Source organism: Meleagris gallopavo, chromosome 26 (assembly GCF_000146605.3).
Source record: "Meleagris gallopavo isolate NT-WF06-2002-E0010 breed Aviagen turkey brand Nicholas breeding stock chromosome 26, Turkey_5.1, whole genome shotgun sequence".
NCBI classification, from domain to species: domain Eukaryota; kingdom Metazoa; phylum Chordata; class Aves; order Galliformes; family Phasianidae; genus Meleagris; species Meleagris gallopavo.
The window spans coordinates 6,193,419-6,210,933 of record NC_015036.2 but is presented as its reverse complement, the minus strand read 5'-3'; the positions used below and the strand labels follow the sequence as shown (position 1 = coordinate 6,210,933).

General features: G+C 44.2%; 1 protein-coding gene across 3 annotated transcripts in view; it reads left to right on the top strand.

Annotated features, from left to right (window-relative positions):
* Positions 1-17,515, top strand: part of BCO2 (beta-carotene oxygenase 2) — a 31,746-nt gene that overhangs the window by 9,403 nt on the left and 4,828 nt on the right. For all 3 annotated transcript variants that reach the window (XM_010723764.3, XM_019622870.2, XM_019622871.2), the window contains 9 exons: positions 5,850-6,045; positions 7,095-7,306; positions 8,853-8,968; positions 10,847-10,949; positions 12,079-12,207; positions 12,351-12,511; positions 13,506-13,673; positions 15,324-15,461; positions 15,807-15,989. In XM_010723764.3, coding sequence (XP_010722066.1) covers positions 5,850-6,045; positions 7,095-7,306; positions 8,853-8,968; positions 10,847-10,949; positions 12,079-12,207; positions 12,351-12,511; positions 13,506-13,673; positions 15,324-15,461; positions 15,807-15,989 — 1,406 coding nt within the window. The remainder of the gene's footprint in view (positions 1-5,849; positions 6,046-7,094; positions 7,307-8,852; positions 8,969-10,846; positions 10,950-12,078; positions 12,208-12,350; positions 12,512-13,505; positions 13,674-15,323; positions 15,462-15,806; positions 15,990-17,515) is intronic.

Genomic DNA, 17,515 nt, shown 5'->3' with positions numbered 1-17,515 from the left:
AAGAAGCAGAGGAGGAGGTAGAGGAAGATCCAAGTGAGGGCCTCCTCAGAACACCACCATCTCGAAAAGCAAAAGGAAAAACTAAGAGACATGCAGAAGAGAGTGATGAAGAGGAAGTCTCTATTACTACTCGTTGGCCTCTGAAGATGACTGAAATCTGGGGCTCAAGAAAGGTGTTTACATGGGGGCCGAATGAAACTCTTGTTTCCTGGTTGCTTCGCTGCTGGGACCGCAGGGCCAAAGCTTGGCTCTAGATGGTAATGAAGCTCCCAACTAGGAGCCATTGCCAGAGATCCAGCTATTGACAGAGGTCAATGTTTGGATGAGGCTGCCATCCTCTGGGAATGACTGTTAATAGCCATAAGGGAAAGGTATCGCTTCAAAGACGGATTGAAGCCTGTGATGAAAAGATGGGATACAGTTGAAAAGGGTATCCAGTATTTGAGGGAAATGGCCGTGGTGGAAATGTTGTTTGACCCTAACTTTGTTCCTAACCACCCACGACAAGACCACGACCCTTAGAGAGTGAGGACGACGCCTGAGATATGGCAGAAACTCACAACAACAGCACCAGACAGATACGCCGCTACACTGATGTCAGCTAATGACAGATACTGGAAACAAGAGAGAACACCCTTAGTTTTTGAATTGATTCTTATGCTCCAAAACTACTAACAGCAGCTACCCCAACTCATGCTTCCGTTGCCGCCATCTCACAAATAACGGACCAACTGAATGAAATGCAGGAGCAAATGTCTCTACTGATTAATTGTGACAAACCTGTGGCAGTATCAGAAACGCTCGATGAAGATCAGGATAATCAAAAGAATCTAATGAAGGAGCTGATCAAACTAATGCGAATCCAACTAATTAAAGATGATGAACCTCCCTGCTCACGGGCACCATCAAAAATCTCAGCTGTTAAAGGCAAACACTTTCCGGCTCCAGTGAGGAACAATACACCGCAAATTGCCTTGTGGCATTACCTACGTGACCATGGAGAAGACATGAGGAAGTGGCATGACCAAGCTACTCCTGTACTACGAGCACGGGTGAGAGAATTACAAAGCAGATCAACCATCAGTGCAGTTGCTCCAGTTATCACAGGTAATGAATAGAGGGGCCCTGCCCTCAGAAGAGGGGGAGAAAGGGATAATCGAGTATATTGGACTGTGTGGATTTGATGGCCTGGCACATCAGAACCACTGAAATATAAGGCACTGGTGGATACTGGTGCACAGTGCACTCTGATGCCCTCGAGTCATGAAGGGACAGAATCAATCCATATTTCCGGGGTGACGAGGCTCTCAAGAATTGACTGTGTTGGAGGCCGAGATAAACCTCACTGGTAAGGACTAGCAAAAACATAATATTGTGACTGGCCCAGGGGCTCCATGTATACTAGGTATCGATTACCTCAGAAGGGGGCATTTCAAGGATCCTAAGGGGTATTGATGGACCCTTGGGATAGCTGCTGTAGACACAGACAACATTAAGCAGCTGTCTGTTTTGCCTGGCCTGTCAGAAGATCCGTCTGTTGTGGGGTTGCTGCAAGTAAAAGAGCAACAGGTACCGATTGCCACAAAAAAGATGCACAGACGGCAGTACCGCACCAACAGGGATTCCTTGCTCCCCATTCATAAGTTGATTCATCAACTAGAGGATCAGGGAGTGATCAGCAAAACTCACTCACCTTTTAACAGCCCCATATGGCCAGTGCATAAAGCCAGTGGGGAATGGAGACTGACGGTGGACTACCGTGGCCTGAATGAAGTCACACCCCCACTGAGTGCTGCTGTGCCGGACATGTTAGAGCCAATATGAACTAGAATCAAAAGCAGCCAAATGGTATGCCACCACTGACATTGAAGGTGTGACACCACACCTTCTTTTCCATTCCTTTGGCCAAAGAATGTAGGCCACAGTTTGCTTTCACATGGAGGGGCGTTCAGTTTACTTGGAACCCTTTGCCCCAGGGGTGGAAACACAGCCCGACCATTTGCCATGGGTTGATCCAAACTGTACTGGAACAACGTAGTGCTCCTGAGCACCTGCAGTACATTGATGATATCGTTGTGTGGGGCGATACAGCAGAAGAAGTCTTCACGAAAGGAGAGCGAATAATCCAAATTCTTCTGTGTGCTGGTTTTGCTATTAAGCGGAGCAAAGTGAAAGGACCTGCTCAGGAGATTCAGTTCCTAGGTATGAAGTGGCAAGATGGCCGTCGTCACATCCCAACAGATGTGATTGACAAAATCACTGCTATGTCTCCACCCACTAGCAAGAGACAGACACAATCTTTTCTGGGCGCAGTGGGCTTTTGGAGAATGCATGTTCCAAACTATAGCCTCATTGTAAGTCCCCTTTATCATGCGACGCGAATGAAGAATGAGTTTACATGGAGTCCTGAGCAGAAGCAGGCTTTTGAACAGATTAAACAGGAAATAGCCCATGCTGTGGTCCTAGGGCCAGTATGAACGGGACAGGGTATAAAGAACATCCTCTACACTGCTGCTGGAGAGAAAGGTCCCACTTGGAGTTTGTGGCAAAGAGCCTCACGAGAGACCCGAGGCCGACCCCTGGGATTCTGGAGTCGAGCCTACAGGGTGTCAGAAGAGGGCTACACTCCAACTGAAAAGGAGATCTTAGCCGTGTATGAGGGGGTTCGGGCTGCTTCTGAAGTAACTGGTACTGAAACACAGCTCCTTCTGGCACCTCGACTGCCAGTGCTGAACTGGATGTTTAAGGGAAAGGGTTCCTCCACTCATCACGCAACTGATGCCACTTGGAGTAAGTGGATTGCACTGATTACACAATGAGCACGGATGGGGAATCTCAGCCGTCCAGGAATCCTAGAGGTGATTGTGGACTGGCCTGAAGGTAAAAAGTTTGGAACATCACCAGGGGAAGAAGTAGCACGTGCTAAAGAGGCCCCACCATACAATGAACTACCAGAAAATGAAAAGAAATATGCCCTGTTCACAGATGGATTGTGTTGTATTGTGGGGAAGCATTGCAGATGGAAATCTGCTGTGTGGAGCCCCACACGACAACTTGCAGAGGCCACTGAAGGAAAAGGAGAATCGAGCCAATTTGCAGAGGTAAAGGCTGTCCAGCTGGCCTTGGATGTTGCTGAACGGGAGAGGTGGCCAATGCTTTATGTTTACACTGACTCATGGATGGTGGCAAATGCTCTATGGGAGTGGTTACAGCAGTGGGAGCAAAATAACTGGCAAAGAAAGGGTAAACCTATTTGGGCTGCTGACCTGTGGAAGATATTGCTGCCCGAATAAAGAGTATGGTTGTAAAGGTGCGCCATGTAGATGCTCATGTGCCCAAGAATAGGGCTACTGAAGAACAGCAAAATAACCATCAGGTAGACAGAGCTGCCAGAATTGAGGTGGCTCAAATAGACCTGGACTGGCAGAACAAGGGTGAATTATCTCTAGCTCGATGGGCCCGTGAGACCTCGGGCCATCAAGGGAGAGATGCAACATATAAGTGGGCTAGAGACTGAGGGGTGGACTTATCTATGGGTGCTATTGCACAGGTTATTCACGATTGTGAAACATGTGCCATAATCAAACAAGCCAAGAGGATGAAACCACTCTGGGGGGAAGGGCGACGGCTAAAGTATAAATATGGGGAGGCATGGCAGGTTGATTGTATCACCTTGCCATGATCTCGCAGTGGTAAATGTTATGTACTTACTGTGGTGGAGGCAACCACTGGGTGGCTTGAAACATATGCAGTACCCCATGCTACCGCCCGAAATACCATATTAGGTCTTGAGAAACAAGTCCTATGGCAACATGGCACCCCAGAAAGAATTGAGTCAGATAATGGGACTCATTTCAAAAATTCTCTTGTAAATACTTGGGCCAAAGATCATGGCATTGACTGGATTTACCATATTCCCTACCATGCACCAGCCTCCGGTAAAATTGAACGACACAATGGATTGTTAAAAACTATGCTGAAAGCAATAGGAGGCGGTACATTTAAGCAACTGGGAGAAGCATTCGGCAGAAGCCACCTGGTTAGTCAATACCAGAGGATCTACCAATCATGATGGTCCTACCCAATCCGGCTCCCTACATACTGTAGAGGGAGATAAAGTCCCTGTTGTACATGTAAAGAGCATGTTGGGAAAGGCAGTTTGGGTTCTTCCAGCTTCTGGAAAGGGCAACCCTCTCCATGGTACAGTTTTTGCCCAGGGACCAGGTCCACTTGGTGGGTAATGCAAAAAAACCGGGGATGTTCAATGTGTACCACAAGGAAACTTGATGCTGGGGGAGTGCAGTCGATAATTCTATGTATATGTGTATAGACATGTGTGTGTAATGCATTTTAATCATTTTTTTGTCTATTCATACATATGTATATACATTAAGCATGATGTAGTGATGTAGAATAAGGGGTGGAATGTCATGGTTTTATGTTTTTTTTTTTGGTTCTCAGTATTCCGCATCAAAACATCATGTAGTGCACTGGGAGTTAAAGTGTTAATCCTCCAATTCCAGGTAGCTGTCCCTATGCATTACAGAAGCCATGGGATCTGGCCCTTCCAGGTGGGGCAGTCTCTTACTGCCTGGCAGTGGGTGCTGGAGGTGCTTTCCTGGCCGTTCCAAGCTTGTCAGGTTTGACTCGGTCTCAGGAACTCTCTCTCTCCTGTCTTATTTGATTTATTAGTCTCGAATTCAATTAGATTGTATTATATTGTGTTATCTTGCATTCCGGTATCATAGTTAGTAAATAAGGTTTCCTCCATAGATTGTTGCCGCTGTTTTTTTTCCTCCCTTCCTTCCCATTTTGTGGGGTGGGAGGGGAGGGGAGGGCAGGGGCCTCCTGCCCCCCTGTCACAGGCGTAAATTGATCTAGTTAACTCCATGACAACATTTGAACCAGTAATGGGAATAAATTATAAAGATGGAAGGCCAACCACTAGTTGCTGCACCGGAGAAAAACTTAAGAGAATTTTAAGTGTAGCAAAATTAAGGAAGTGGACAGCATATCCTGCACAAGAATAATCATCTCTGATGTGTTCTTGTTTTTCTGCACTCTGCTTTAATTCTGGAAACTCCTTGGGTGATTTCTGATTAGATTACATGTTCTGGGAAAGTATTCCAGTACATACACTTCTCTGTCTTTTAATATGTCGTGACTGTGATACCAGGGTGGAGTTAGTGTTAGAATGTGGTTTTTCTGTCTGAGGGCTGCCCAGCTCTGCCTTGCTTTTTGCAACATTGTGCATTGTATAAATGCTGCAGGCACTGCTTCGTAGTGCATCTTTCCGATCACGGCTTTGGCCTGAGGGACAAGTTTTTTCTGTTGCTTTCCTCACTAGGCTATCATCAGAAAGCAGAGGGAGATTACATGTAGGGCTCCTCTTTTGTGTTACTCTATGCATCAATTTGGAACTAGTTTTTTTTGTTTTGTTTTGTTTTGTTTTTTAAATGTAACTTAACAGAAAATCTTGACAAATAGCCATATGTCTTGCTGTCAATTACTTACTGAAATAAGTTCCTACTTATCAACTCCCTTAATTAAATATCTCTTTTTTTCCTATCATGAAATATTTTATTGCCTCCTTTGGACTGCAGAACAGGTGTCACTAACGGACTGAGTATAGTTAAGTGTAGTCTAGCTCTGCTAGACTTTCAGCTCCCTGTGGATGTGTGGGATATTATGGAACAAAACTTCAGTCTGAATATCCTGTACAGTTTGGCTGCTTGGGGCATTCTGAGTACCATTCTTCTAGATATGTAAACTCAAGCTCTAGAAATTGTCTGTTCATTCAAGTGTAAATCTTAGATACTTGCTTTTTGTTCTCATTGCTTTCCTTGCAGGTCTAAAGAATTCACTGCCCAGTCCATCAAAAGAGCAATTCACCTTGTCCACTTTGCAATGCATCTCTCCCTTACTACAGACAGTGGAGGAGACCCCAGAGCCCATCCCAGCCAAGATCAAAGGACATATTCCTGAATGGATTAATGGCAATCTTCTGAGGAATGGCCCTGGGAAATTTGAGTTTGGTGAGGAGAAGTAAGTCTGGATTTGGTGAGACTATGGCCTGAGCACCAGCTAAAGCCAAATGGGAAGCCCCTACATGGCTGACTATGCTTGGAGCACCTTGTAGTTTCTTAAGTTAGGCAGAGGAAAGGCTTGCGTCATCTTTCTTTTCAAAACATCTGCTCCCTCACCAGAGCTCAGTGAGCTCTGAAAATAGGAAGCATGGTTAACTTATTCAGGCTGGAGAAGCTGAGTCACAGAAAGGCTGTGACCTACTCAGAATGGTGTAATGAGGGACCTGAGATGGGGATTAAAACACGCCTTCAGTCCTTTGTCACTAACAAAAGTCCATCCTGTGAGCACTCTGAAATCCAAGGAACAGTTTTCAAAGATGAGTGCACTAAATTGGGTAAATTGCTTTAGAACCAAATCCAGCTCATTTTACAAATAACATATCAAAACATTTTAAGTAGGCAACCTTGCCTTTGGCTTGGAATCTGCCATTTTAACAAACTGACAAACTCAGCTCTTTTTCTGCAGATCTGATGATCTGACAGAACTGGCCAAAGACAATCATTACATTTTTTAAGACACAGAGGTGTCTTGAAAACACTCAGACTACCCTTTAAATCTCAGATTTCTCCTTTTGAAGAGAATGGCACCCTGCAAATAGATGAGAGATAAAGGCACCTTGTGTGGTTAGGCTTTCAGCAATAATTTTTATTCCTTCAATGCACAATTTATTCTCCTTATGCAGAAATCTGTAGTGTGGTTGGTTTACCAGCCCAATTTATTTCTCCAATACACAGCATTTTCAGAAATCCCTATTATTTTCAGAAGTGATACATGGAGTCCAAATCTCATTGGTGGTGAGTACCTAACTTCAGGCTGCATGCCTGCAAATGCACTTGATTAATTTCACTCACTTGAGAGTCATCACAAGGCTGTGTATGTTTATGTGCTCATGGGATGTTGGCATTAGCTAGTCATGCACAATAACAAACAAAAAGGCAAGAGAGAACTGTGTAGCAGAACATAACACAGTGCACGAATCTTGTTTTCCTATTTATTAATGCTTGTAGATACAACCACTGGTTTGATGGCATGGCCCTGCTGCATCAGTTTCAGCTGAGGAATGGCACGGTGACATACCAGAGCAAGTTTCTTCAGAGCAACTCGTATCTGCTGAACAACCAGCACAACCGCATTGTAGTCTCAGAATTTGGGACGCTGGCAATGCCTGATCCATGCAAGAGTGTCTTTGCACGCTTCATGTCACGCTTTGATCCACCAAGTAAGAGGGTCTCTAAAAAATGTTCTGAGGTTTTCTTGGGGAACTGACGGTTAGCTTTGATGGGAGCTGTGAAGTCTGGTGTAGGCCTATTCTGGGTCTGTCTTAGAAGGTGGTCCCTTGGAACAACAATTATTTGATATCAGATGTAGTTGGAAGATGCACATTCACTTTAGTGTTTTAGTGCTACTTTGGCTCAATTGGTCCCAGTTTGTTGCAAATAGCCAACAGAAGTCTCCCTAAAGAACACTCTGTACAGACCTGATAATGGGCATTACAATCTATTATTCTTCCTGAGACACTTTGCCCTTAAAACACCTTACCTTGCTAAGCTTATAGGTAAGTGGGCTAATCCTTCCCTTCCTGTACTAAGGTGCAGGGGATGATATAAGTAGGGTGACAGAGGGTATTGCACAGGAATGGAAGTATCAGTACCTATAGGGTACTGTGTAAGGCAGGAAAGAAATAGGCTTAATTTTAAGCCAAGTGTCTGTCACTAAAACCAGAACAGACCTAAAGTCTGCAACTTGCTGCTGCTTAAGTTCCTGAGGCGATGGATTCTGTCCTTCCTGTAATCTATTCTCTTTGAAGGTGCTTATACCTTCACTCACTGGTCTACTTGTTCCTCAGCTTCCCACTTCCCAAGTTGTAGCCTCAAGTATTTACCTTCCATTTCCAATGGAGTGAATTGAACATGGAACTTATCATATGGCTGTCAGAGGATACAATCTTGGCAGGGGAGGAAAGGGAGAGAAATATGTAGAAATAAGAGGTCACACACAGAAGGCATATGGGAGTACCTAGGTTATCTTGGTTTCACTAGAGTCATTTCCACACCTCCCTTACTAGAACCACAACTTCTTTTTTTTTTGAAGATCATAAGTTCAAACACAGTAATCAAGCCTCTTACCTGAAGGTAACACAGTTTTGCAGTTTTGTTTGCATTCCTGCTGGACAACCTGTAGACAATGCATTTGTTGCAGACATGAGAAACTAAACCTGTTTAAGCCTCTAGGAATTAGTGACATTATATATATATATATATACATATATATATATATATATGTCCAGAACTTATAAAATGAATAACTCAGTTTCTTTGGTTTCAACTCAAGATATGTTGTAGAAGTTTTTCAAATCCAGTAGGAAGCAACACCAGAACCTCAATCTGCAGCCTCGTGTGTGTGACTACTGGGTTGAGGGTTGGCTCTGGACCAAATGACAATGTTGACAAGGCCTGAGTGTCCAAATTTAATAGCTGTCAAGCTACGTAAAATTCTCTCTTGGATAGAGAAGTCTTAGTACCAAGAAGCTACAGAGCACCAATAGGAAGTCAGGATCTAGCACTGAACTGATAAAATGCAGCAGGTTCTTGTCCTTTTGTCCTGATTTCATTTGTCCGGACATTTTTCTGGGGTGCCTTTGTAGATTAGTGACATACTTCTAATCAAGGGGGATTAAGGTCACAACAAATGGGTTTATTTATTTATGCATATCTAGCTTGATATGATGTCATGCAAGCTTAACCAGAGCTTGAGTTTTGTTTCAGAGCAAAGTGACAATGCCAATGTGAGCTGTGTTGTGTATAAAGGAGACTACTATGTCACTGGTGAGAACAATTGCATGTACAAAGTGGACCCAGAAACACTTGAAATGAAGGAAAAGGTATGGGCTGGTGGGGCGAGGGGTTGACTTGTGGCACAAGATGATCTCTCTTCTTTGTTCCTAACAGCCCTCAGTAACTTGTGAGAAGCAGAGGGAAAATCAGATTCCAAAACAAAGATCAATACAGCTCTTAATCATAGCTTTAAGGCATCTTCTTGTATGCCTGAGTTCCTTGAAGAATCTGTCCAGCAGTAAGGCAGCTCTCCTCCAGACACTTACCACTGTAGCAGGCAAAGGCAGAGAGGCTTGCAGTGCTGTTTCCATTAGTCATTTTTCCAGCACGCTTGCTACTTATCCGTACTTGTCTGTGTACGCAGAAACATGTGCATACAGGAAGAAGTAAGCATCACTGCTCTCAGATCTGCATTCTTGCAGTCTCTTCAGTCTTCCCATCTGTCCTCTTTATGTCTTCATGCACACACAGCTCCAAATACTGCAAACCAGCCCTGCAAGGTCTTGGCTAAAACCTCTGTAGCCACTGGGAGGTGAAGCCAATGTAAAGCTAAATCGAAGTTCAGCTGCCACTACTCTTCCCCATACTGGCCAACAAACCACAAGCTGAGTGCATGTTCTGTGCACTGCCTCAGAGGAGCATGGCTGTATCTGGGGACAGAGCACGACTTACAGAATGGCAGAGTAAATTACGTGCTCCCCTGCTGGCACTGTTAGAGAGGTTTTGGATATTTGCTGAGCTGAACCATTGTGAGAAGAACTGAAGAAGGATTCTGCTGCTCCTGAGTACTTATACAGTCATCCTTGTATGTTACTACAGATTGCTTAATACTGGAAAATACCATCTCAGTTCACTACCTTGAGAGAGGCATTGCAGCAGTCCCTACTTTTCTACAGGATCAAGAAGCTCTGCTTATGAGATGCTGTGTGCTACTTGCATATAGAAATTGAGAGTTTGATGATTTGCTGTTTCCTGTTTTGTAAACCGCAATCTAGTGATGAAAAAACATGTGTAGGTGGTGCTCCTGCTTTCAATGCTCAGCCATCCTGACATTTAAAAAAAATAATCCCCTTAAGCTTCTTTTTAGATGTAGACTGGACTAGCATTTTTTAGATAAGTGAAGGAAGAGAAGGGATGATTTAACGTTAAGAATCTCTAAATTGAGATGGTATTGTGAGCTCCTGCTAGCACGGCGTTCTTCTCCAATGGGGCCCTCCGAAGAGTCTCGGGTTGGATACATGAAAGATACTTTTTGAAACTTTTGGAAAACCAGGGTATCTTTTATGTTTCAATGTTTCAATGCATTTGTTGATCTCCCTTCAATTTTTTCTTCAGACTTCCTTCCCAAAGCATTCCCTCTGCTGTTTGAATCCAAACCGCAACCGGACCAGAAAGAAGGAGCACATGCTAACGATGTGCACAGATGTCCCTTTGTCCTAGCTCCTATTGTAGATAGTAGAGTTAGACTGAGCTCTGTAAGGACAGTATGCAATGACTGTCAATTAGCTGCGTGTGCTTTCAAAACATTTGATGATTCTGGGGGAGGTGGCAGGTAGCAACCATCTCTTTTTGCATGCCTGCAATGCACACTACATGAAGTCCTCATTAAAATGCTTTTATGGACAACATTCCTGCAGTGTCAGCATTCCTGGCCAGTCGTGATGCTCATATTTCCCATGGAAGTGGCTGCTGCTACTGGTCCTGTTTGGCTGGTAGGATAAATGCACTGAGTAATGTGCTTAAATTTCAGGGGTTTCAGGAAGATTTCAGGTAAAATGAAGGCTTAAATTCAGATTCCACATTAGGGCACAATAATTAAGCTATTCTTCCTCAGATTTTAACAAAACTAATGTTTAGAAAGACTGTGGCTTGCTAGAGAGCAACAGGAAGCTTCTCTTCTGACTGAACATCTTCGGGATTTGCAGGTAGACTGGACCAAGTTTGTTGCTGTGAATGGGGCCACTGCTCATCCTCACTATGCACCTGATGGGACAGCTTACAACATGGGAAACTCCTATGGGAAATTAGGTAAGACTGGGTATGGCCACACCTGGCCTGCGGGCAGGCTGCTCCCTGCTGCTGCAAGGAATGGTTGTTGGGAAAACTTCAGTGTTTTAGGGAAAAGACCTAGAAATTGCTGCTTCTCTTTGAGTCAAAATGATGGCAAATCTGATTAGCTCTTATTTCAAGGAGTCAGTCTGAGCAAATGGCTTTGCTCAGCAATTTGTGTCAGATGCTTCTGATTTTGGCCTGTGATTATCCAACAGATATCCCAGATCTTCTTCCAAGGTTTTATGAAAAGCAGAAGAAGGATACTTAGTCTCATCCGATCTTGATGCTTCATCCAAAGAACTTTGACATTAGATGCAAGTTTTTAAATAAGATTAATTGGCTTTTAATAAGGACAATAAGGAGAAAAATACTGCCTGTTTTACGGTAAACTTGAAATTTCTAGGACATGTTTTCTTCTAGAAATGAGAAGAGCATTCCATTAATTTGAGACTAGTTACGCCTATGTGGTTGTTCAGAGCTGTCATTCACTGCTCGTTACCTGAAGACCCTCTTTTTCAGATACCTGAGCCCTATAACTAAGGCTTGTTTCAATTCACTGAACATTTGTTCAGTTTTGACTGTTTTTTATTCTTGCTGTTTCCATTTCCTTTTGGCTTTATCAACATCTAGCTTTACAGCACATGCTGTTTTCAGCTGGCCAGACTAAACATGTGATTATCATTCAGATATGTCCTTCATAGCCGCTCATATGCTCTGAGTTAGTGAATGAGTCATCACCAAGGCTCAAAGTTTTCATTTGCTTTGATACACAAGCAATGAACTTGGTTTTCTCTCTGATACTATTATTTTATGATTCTCTGAGTCAGTGTAAAGAACGTATTACAGATGGGAAAAAATTGATGGCAGTTATCAACCAGTCCGAGAAGGTCCTCCTACTTCATTTGACATCTTTTTTTTGGTGGCCATCCTCTAATTCCTTAACTGACTTGATAACTATTTCTTTTTGTTTGTTTTCTGCCCAGTTAATAATTACTACATTTCTACCTATACTAAGAAAACAGAAGGGAACTGAGCCTGACTTTATTTTTGCAAATCTAGGCAGCTTCTCATCTCAGTGGTGCTGAACCCCCTTTTTTCTTTTCAGGGACTACATATAATATAATTGAGGTCCCTCCACAAAAGTCAAACTGCAATGAGACATTAGAGGGAGCGAAAGTGTTGTGCTCCATTGCTCCAATGGATAACATGAAACCCTCCTACTATCACAGCTTTGGTAAGAATGCTTCCTGTCTCATACTGCATGAATTTAACCTACTGTGCAGCACAAGGGGTTGTTCACTGCCCTCTGCCTCAAGACATTTTTTGTTGTTTCGTTTGCCAAGTTCCCTGATAATATCTCCTTCCCTCCATTTTCAGGGATGAGTGAAAATTATATCATTTTCATTGAGCAGCCCATCAAGCTGAATCTGTTGCGGATTATCACTTCCAAATTCCGTGGGAAGCCCATTTCTGAAGGGATAAACTGGGAGCCTCAGTACAACACTCGCTTCCACATGGTGGATAAGCACACTGGGAAGGTAGGTGGATCCTTGGCCTTTCCAGCAGCTGTGCAACTGTAGCTGGAATCTTAGATCCCAAAAGAAGAGTGCTTGGTAGCAGCCACATAGCAATATGAATCAATGCAGAAGTCACCAGAGTATAAGCTTTGCAAGCACAGATGTGGATTTCTTAGAAATGGCCTGACCGTGCATTTTCAGCCCTACTGATCCATCTTCCTAGCCCTAAAAGAACAGGCAGATGTAAGAAATTAGAGGATCCCATCAGGCACTATTAAGTATAAAAGGGTCAGGCAGAGCCTGGGAATGATGCCTACCTGCCGCGGATAGCATCCTAATCAGATTGTTCTCAAGCGGGGAAGCACGACAGTACTCAATATGAGTGATCAAGCTTCATTTTATTGTTGCACACACAGAGTTTATATATGATTCTACTACACATGTGTTCACCTACTATTGGAGCACAAGGTGGGCGGCTAGGTGGGCTGCCTAGCTTTAACCAATGCTCAGCCAGCATTCACCCCTGCCACTGAGCTCATCCGCTTATCAGCCCCCCACATATCCACAGAGCACAGCTGCGGATGTAGGCCTGCTGTTTAAGGCCTGCTGTTTACAGGCTGCCCAAGGATGTTGTACCTCCTATCTTAACTCCTAATGCTTTCTCATGAGAATGCACCCTGTGCTGCCGCACTAGTTATGCTCGTACACAGCCTCATGTCTGCCCTGCTCTCGCAGCCATTTCCCAACACCTACCCGTGCATGGGTGGAGCCATGGATAGATAGCACAAACAGACCCATGACAGCAAAGAGCCTAGCCTAGGTTGCTTTGTATTGGCTTTTCTTCATCTGGCTCTGCCTATGTAGTGGCTTAAAGCAGCCATTCTGTAGCAACACGAGGACATTATACAAATATCAAGGAATAAGCGGGAAACAAAATGAGGGCAAGAAGAGAAAGTCTTGGAAGTGGCTACCATTTTTTTGAGAGGAAAAGTCAATCTCTCTATGGTCACTGTAGGTGCTGCCAGGGCAATGGTATACTAAGCCCTTTGTTACTTTCCATCAAATCAATGCCTTTGAAGACCATGGCTGTGTGGTCCTTGACCTGTGCTGCCAGGATGATGGGAAAACTCTGGCTGTCTACAAGCTTCAGAATATGAGGAAGAGTGGAGCAGATTTAGATCAGGTAAGATCTCTACATTTGTGTTGCTTTGGATCTGCTGGGTCTCCATGCTGGCTGAGTTATTTTTCTAAAGCAAAGTTTATGTTGGTGGAATGGGGAACGTGATGGATAGACCACAAGGCAGGAGATATGAACTAGAGAAAGGAACCCAGCTGTACAGGAAAGCTAACATTATAGTCCTTTGATACACTGATATTTTTCTTTCATTTTAAAGCTCTTAGCAGATAATCTCTATGGAGCATTTCCCTGAAACATTTAAAAAAATGAGTGTGTGATACAGATCCCCATCAGGCAGGTAGACTGTGCTTCTGTTTTAAAAATCTCTTTTCTAATGATACTCATTTTCCATATCCCCATGTAATACAAGGAAATATTTTTCCTCCAAGGAAGTATGCAAAATGAGGTTTTACGTGGAAAAGGAAAAAGAAATCCTGCTATCTAAAGGCATTAGTTCAGAAAACCATCCCTTATTGTGTAAATCATAAAGCACAAACATCCAAGAAACCCCTGCATTGGTCCTCATATGCACTTCACAACAGCACCTTTCTATAAATAACATGTCCAACTCTTTTAAAAGCGCTTTTTAAAGCCATGTAAGACTCAGTGTTTTACATAGGTCATACAGGGGAGAAAATGGGGATGCCATCAGTTTCTTGTAGTGTAGATGTGTTTACTGGAAACCTACCGCATGGTGGGCGAAGGGCAGTTTCTGCAACATGTTCAGACAGATCAGAATTTCCTCTATGATCTGATTGGAAGAAATTCAGTTCTAATCTGAAAAGTGCATTGCTGTGTCTCCACAGAGATGTTTTGCTTTGCTTTTTTTTCCCATTTTTTCCTCCAAAGATATGGTGAACATTAATTCAAGTACAGCAGAGTGTTAATATGGCCATTTGTTCTGCAAACTGATTCTAGCTTTTGTTCAGTCTTCTCTGAGCACAGAAGAGCTGCCATTTGATATTTGAAGGTATCTGTATGTGAACATTAGATCATGGTTTCCAATACCCATGTTTCTAAATTGGGTAGCCTAAACATTAAACGGTACATAGACTCATGACTGCAAGTCATTTCAAAACAGTCTTAAAATTACTCTGTACTCAAAGACTAAGGCATGCCCGAGCATGACTTATCTCTTTTCCCCAAATTATGCTTAGTGCTTTTGCTTGTTGACTAACTCATAATTGGTCTGAGAGAGCTCCTCAACCAATCAGTTTCTTGTGGCTGTGTGAAACACAAAGCTTTAAAAATAGAGTATAGGAATTAACGTGATTAAAATAAAGTTTCACATCAAACCGGTTACAAGCAATGTAACTGAGAAACTCCAACACAGAGTGCCTGCCACTTATTTAATTTGGAAGGTTTAATATTTGAGAGTGTTAAAGGTTCCAAACTGTACTTGAACAGAGCTTTTTTTCCAGGGGTGAGGAAGGCTCCTCCAGAGCCTGGTATAGAGAATTAAGTCAGATATTTCCTCTCATTTCAGGGAGCACCAATGTTTATGCTCAGATAAATAGCAAGTGGTATGGTCAGAGTTCATATACAGCAATGAAAGGGACCCAGGGGAACTCCAAGTCCAACTCCTGGCTCCACACAGGACTACACAAAATGCCACTCTCCTCTCTTCATCACTGTAACTTTCTGGCTTTATTACAGATTTTTGGGTCAGTATCCCGAGCTTTTCCCCGTCGCTTTGTACTCCCGCTGAACGTGAATTCGGATACACCTGTGGGGGAGAATCTGAACCCTTTGTCTTACACAACAGCAAAGGCTGTGAAAGACTCAGATGACAAGGTATGTGTTAAAGACTTACACAATGGCACATACAGCTGTGATGATTTGTTCATAACTAGGGTAGGACTTGGTGTTTTAGTACAACTACATTGCCTTATATGAGAAAGCAAGGCAGATTGTGACTTATCAAAAATGCACAAGTGTGTTAGCCACAATTAGTCAGATTTGAAGTTCTTCACTCACAAAACCTCCCATGCTTTCACTAGTGTACAGAACTGTGCTTTGCTTCTAGCTTTGAACAATCCTACAGCCTTAGGTGGAATAGAATATGTGTGGTTGCTGGGACCAGTCAGCTCTGCTGCCCAGTTGAAGCTAAACTGATGCTCCTGTATTGCATACTTCTAGGTCTGGTGCACACATGAAAATCTTCACCCTGATGGCTTTGAAGACTTTGGGGGCTTGGAGTTCCCCCAGATTAACTACTCTCAGTACAGTGGTAGGAGATACCGTTACTTCTATGGGTGTGGTTTTCGGCATTTCATCGGAGATTCCCTAATGAAGGTTGATGTGGAGACCAAGAATTTCAAGGTGAGGTGAAATGAGGTTCTCTTTTGTCAGCACTGGGAGTAATTCTGCTCAGCTGGCTTCTATGTTCTGTAACCTATGAGGCACTATGTGCTGTTTTTTTTTTTCTTTTCACAAGGGTCTGAGATGAGGTTCCTAATGTTATCTCTCACCTAGCACTCCTACCAAACAGGAGAGGATATCAGTCCAGGTTCCTAAATAGATGAAGAAACAGAAAGGCTTGCATAAAGACTGCACATCTTTCCCAGGTCAAAGAAGAGTCACCGCCTACCAGACAGAATAGAAAATACACACATAGCATAGGCAGTCAGCAGCAGACATTGCCAGGGCAGTTATAGCTCAGGCAAGAAAGAAGGTTTAGCATCCCCACTTGCATGTGCAGGCAGGGATTTAGGCTGTGTCTCCCATAAACAGAGAAATAATTCCCAAAGCTTTTAGCTTTAATGAATTTGGAACTTTCCGAGGGGCTTGAGGAAGTTAAGAATTCTTAGGGATGTCTTAGCTTGAATCATTCTGTTCTAAGTACTCATTTTACAATAAGAGTGCTCTCCTTCAGCTTGGTGCTGGGTGCCATGGCTCTGTCTGCAGTAAGGACAGAAGCTGTGCTTTTGGGTAGTGGTGGTGACAGATCTCTCCTGGCAAGGCTTATCAGCTCAGTCTAGGCATGTCGTCTTTTGATCGCCGAGGTTTGCTGCTTCGGAGCTGCCCCAGGCGGAGCTGAGGCGGCTGATCGCGGGGTGCATAGGGGACTCACTCGGTTTTCCCTCATCCAGGGATTCCCAAGGCATCGGTGCAGCCCGGCACCTCTCGCAAGAGCGGCTCACGTGGCGGGGGCGTTGCCAGGGTAGCGGCTCTCCGTTCCCTCCTCCCTCCCCCTCCCTAATAAGAGCGTTGAAGAGTGCCACTGCCCACCCAGACGAGGAGGAGGGGTTTTTGTCTCTGTGAAGAGGGTGATAATTGCGGTTGCACTCATCAACGACCTGTAAAAGAGCGTGGGCAGATCCAGCACTTTCAGTAACAGGGCGGAGCTGTTAGTCACACTTAGTAACGCTACTCTGATTGTGCTGGTGCTAGTGGGTCTGCTGGATTGCCCTGGCTGCGTCCCGGCGGAAGGCTACTGCCAGGAAACATGTGGAGACCCAGACAGAGGTCCCCTGCACACGTAAGAGGAAGGCTGTAGCTAAGAAGAGCGTGGCGACCCAGACTGAGGTCCCAAAACAGCACGCTAGCGTTCAGGTTGCTGGCTGCAATGAGTGCCGGAGTCTGGCCCTTGAAGTGCCAGGTGATGGAGGCAACGCCTGTGTAAGGTGCGACCAGGTAAATGACCTTCTCAGTCTGGTGGCCTGCCTGAGGGAAGAGGTGGAGAGGCTGAGGACCGTCAAGGACTGTGAAAAGGAAATTGACTGGTGGTGCCAGGCCCTATCGGCCCCGAGGTCCCAGCATGCTACTGTGGCTCCCTATGGGGCATGTGGCCTCCAGTCGCCTTGCAAACAGGTGACGGAGAGGAATCGACAGACAGACTGTGCTCC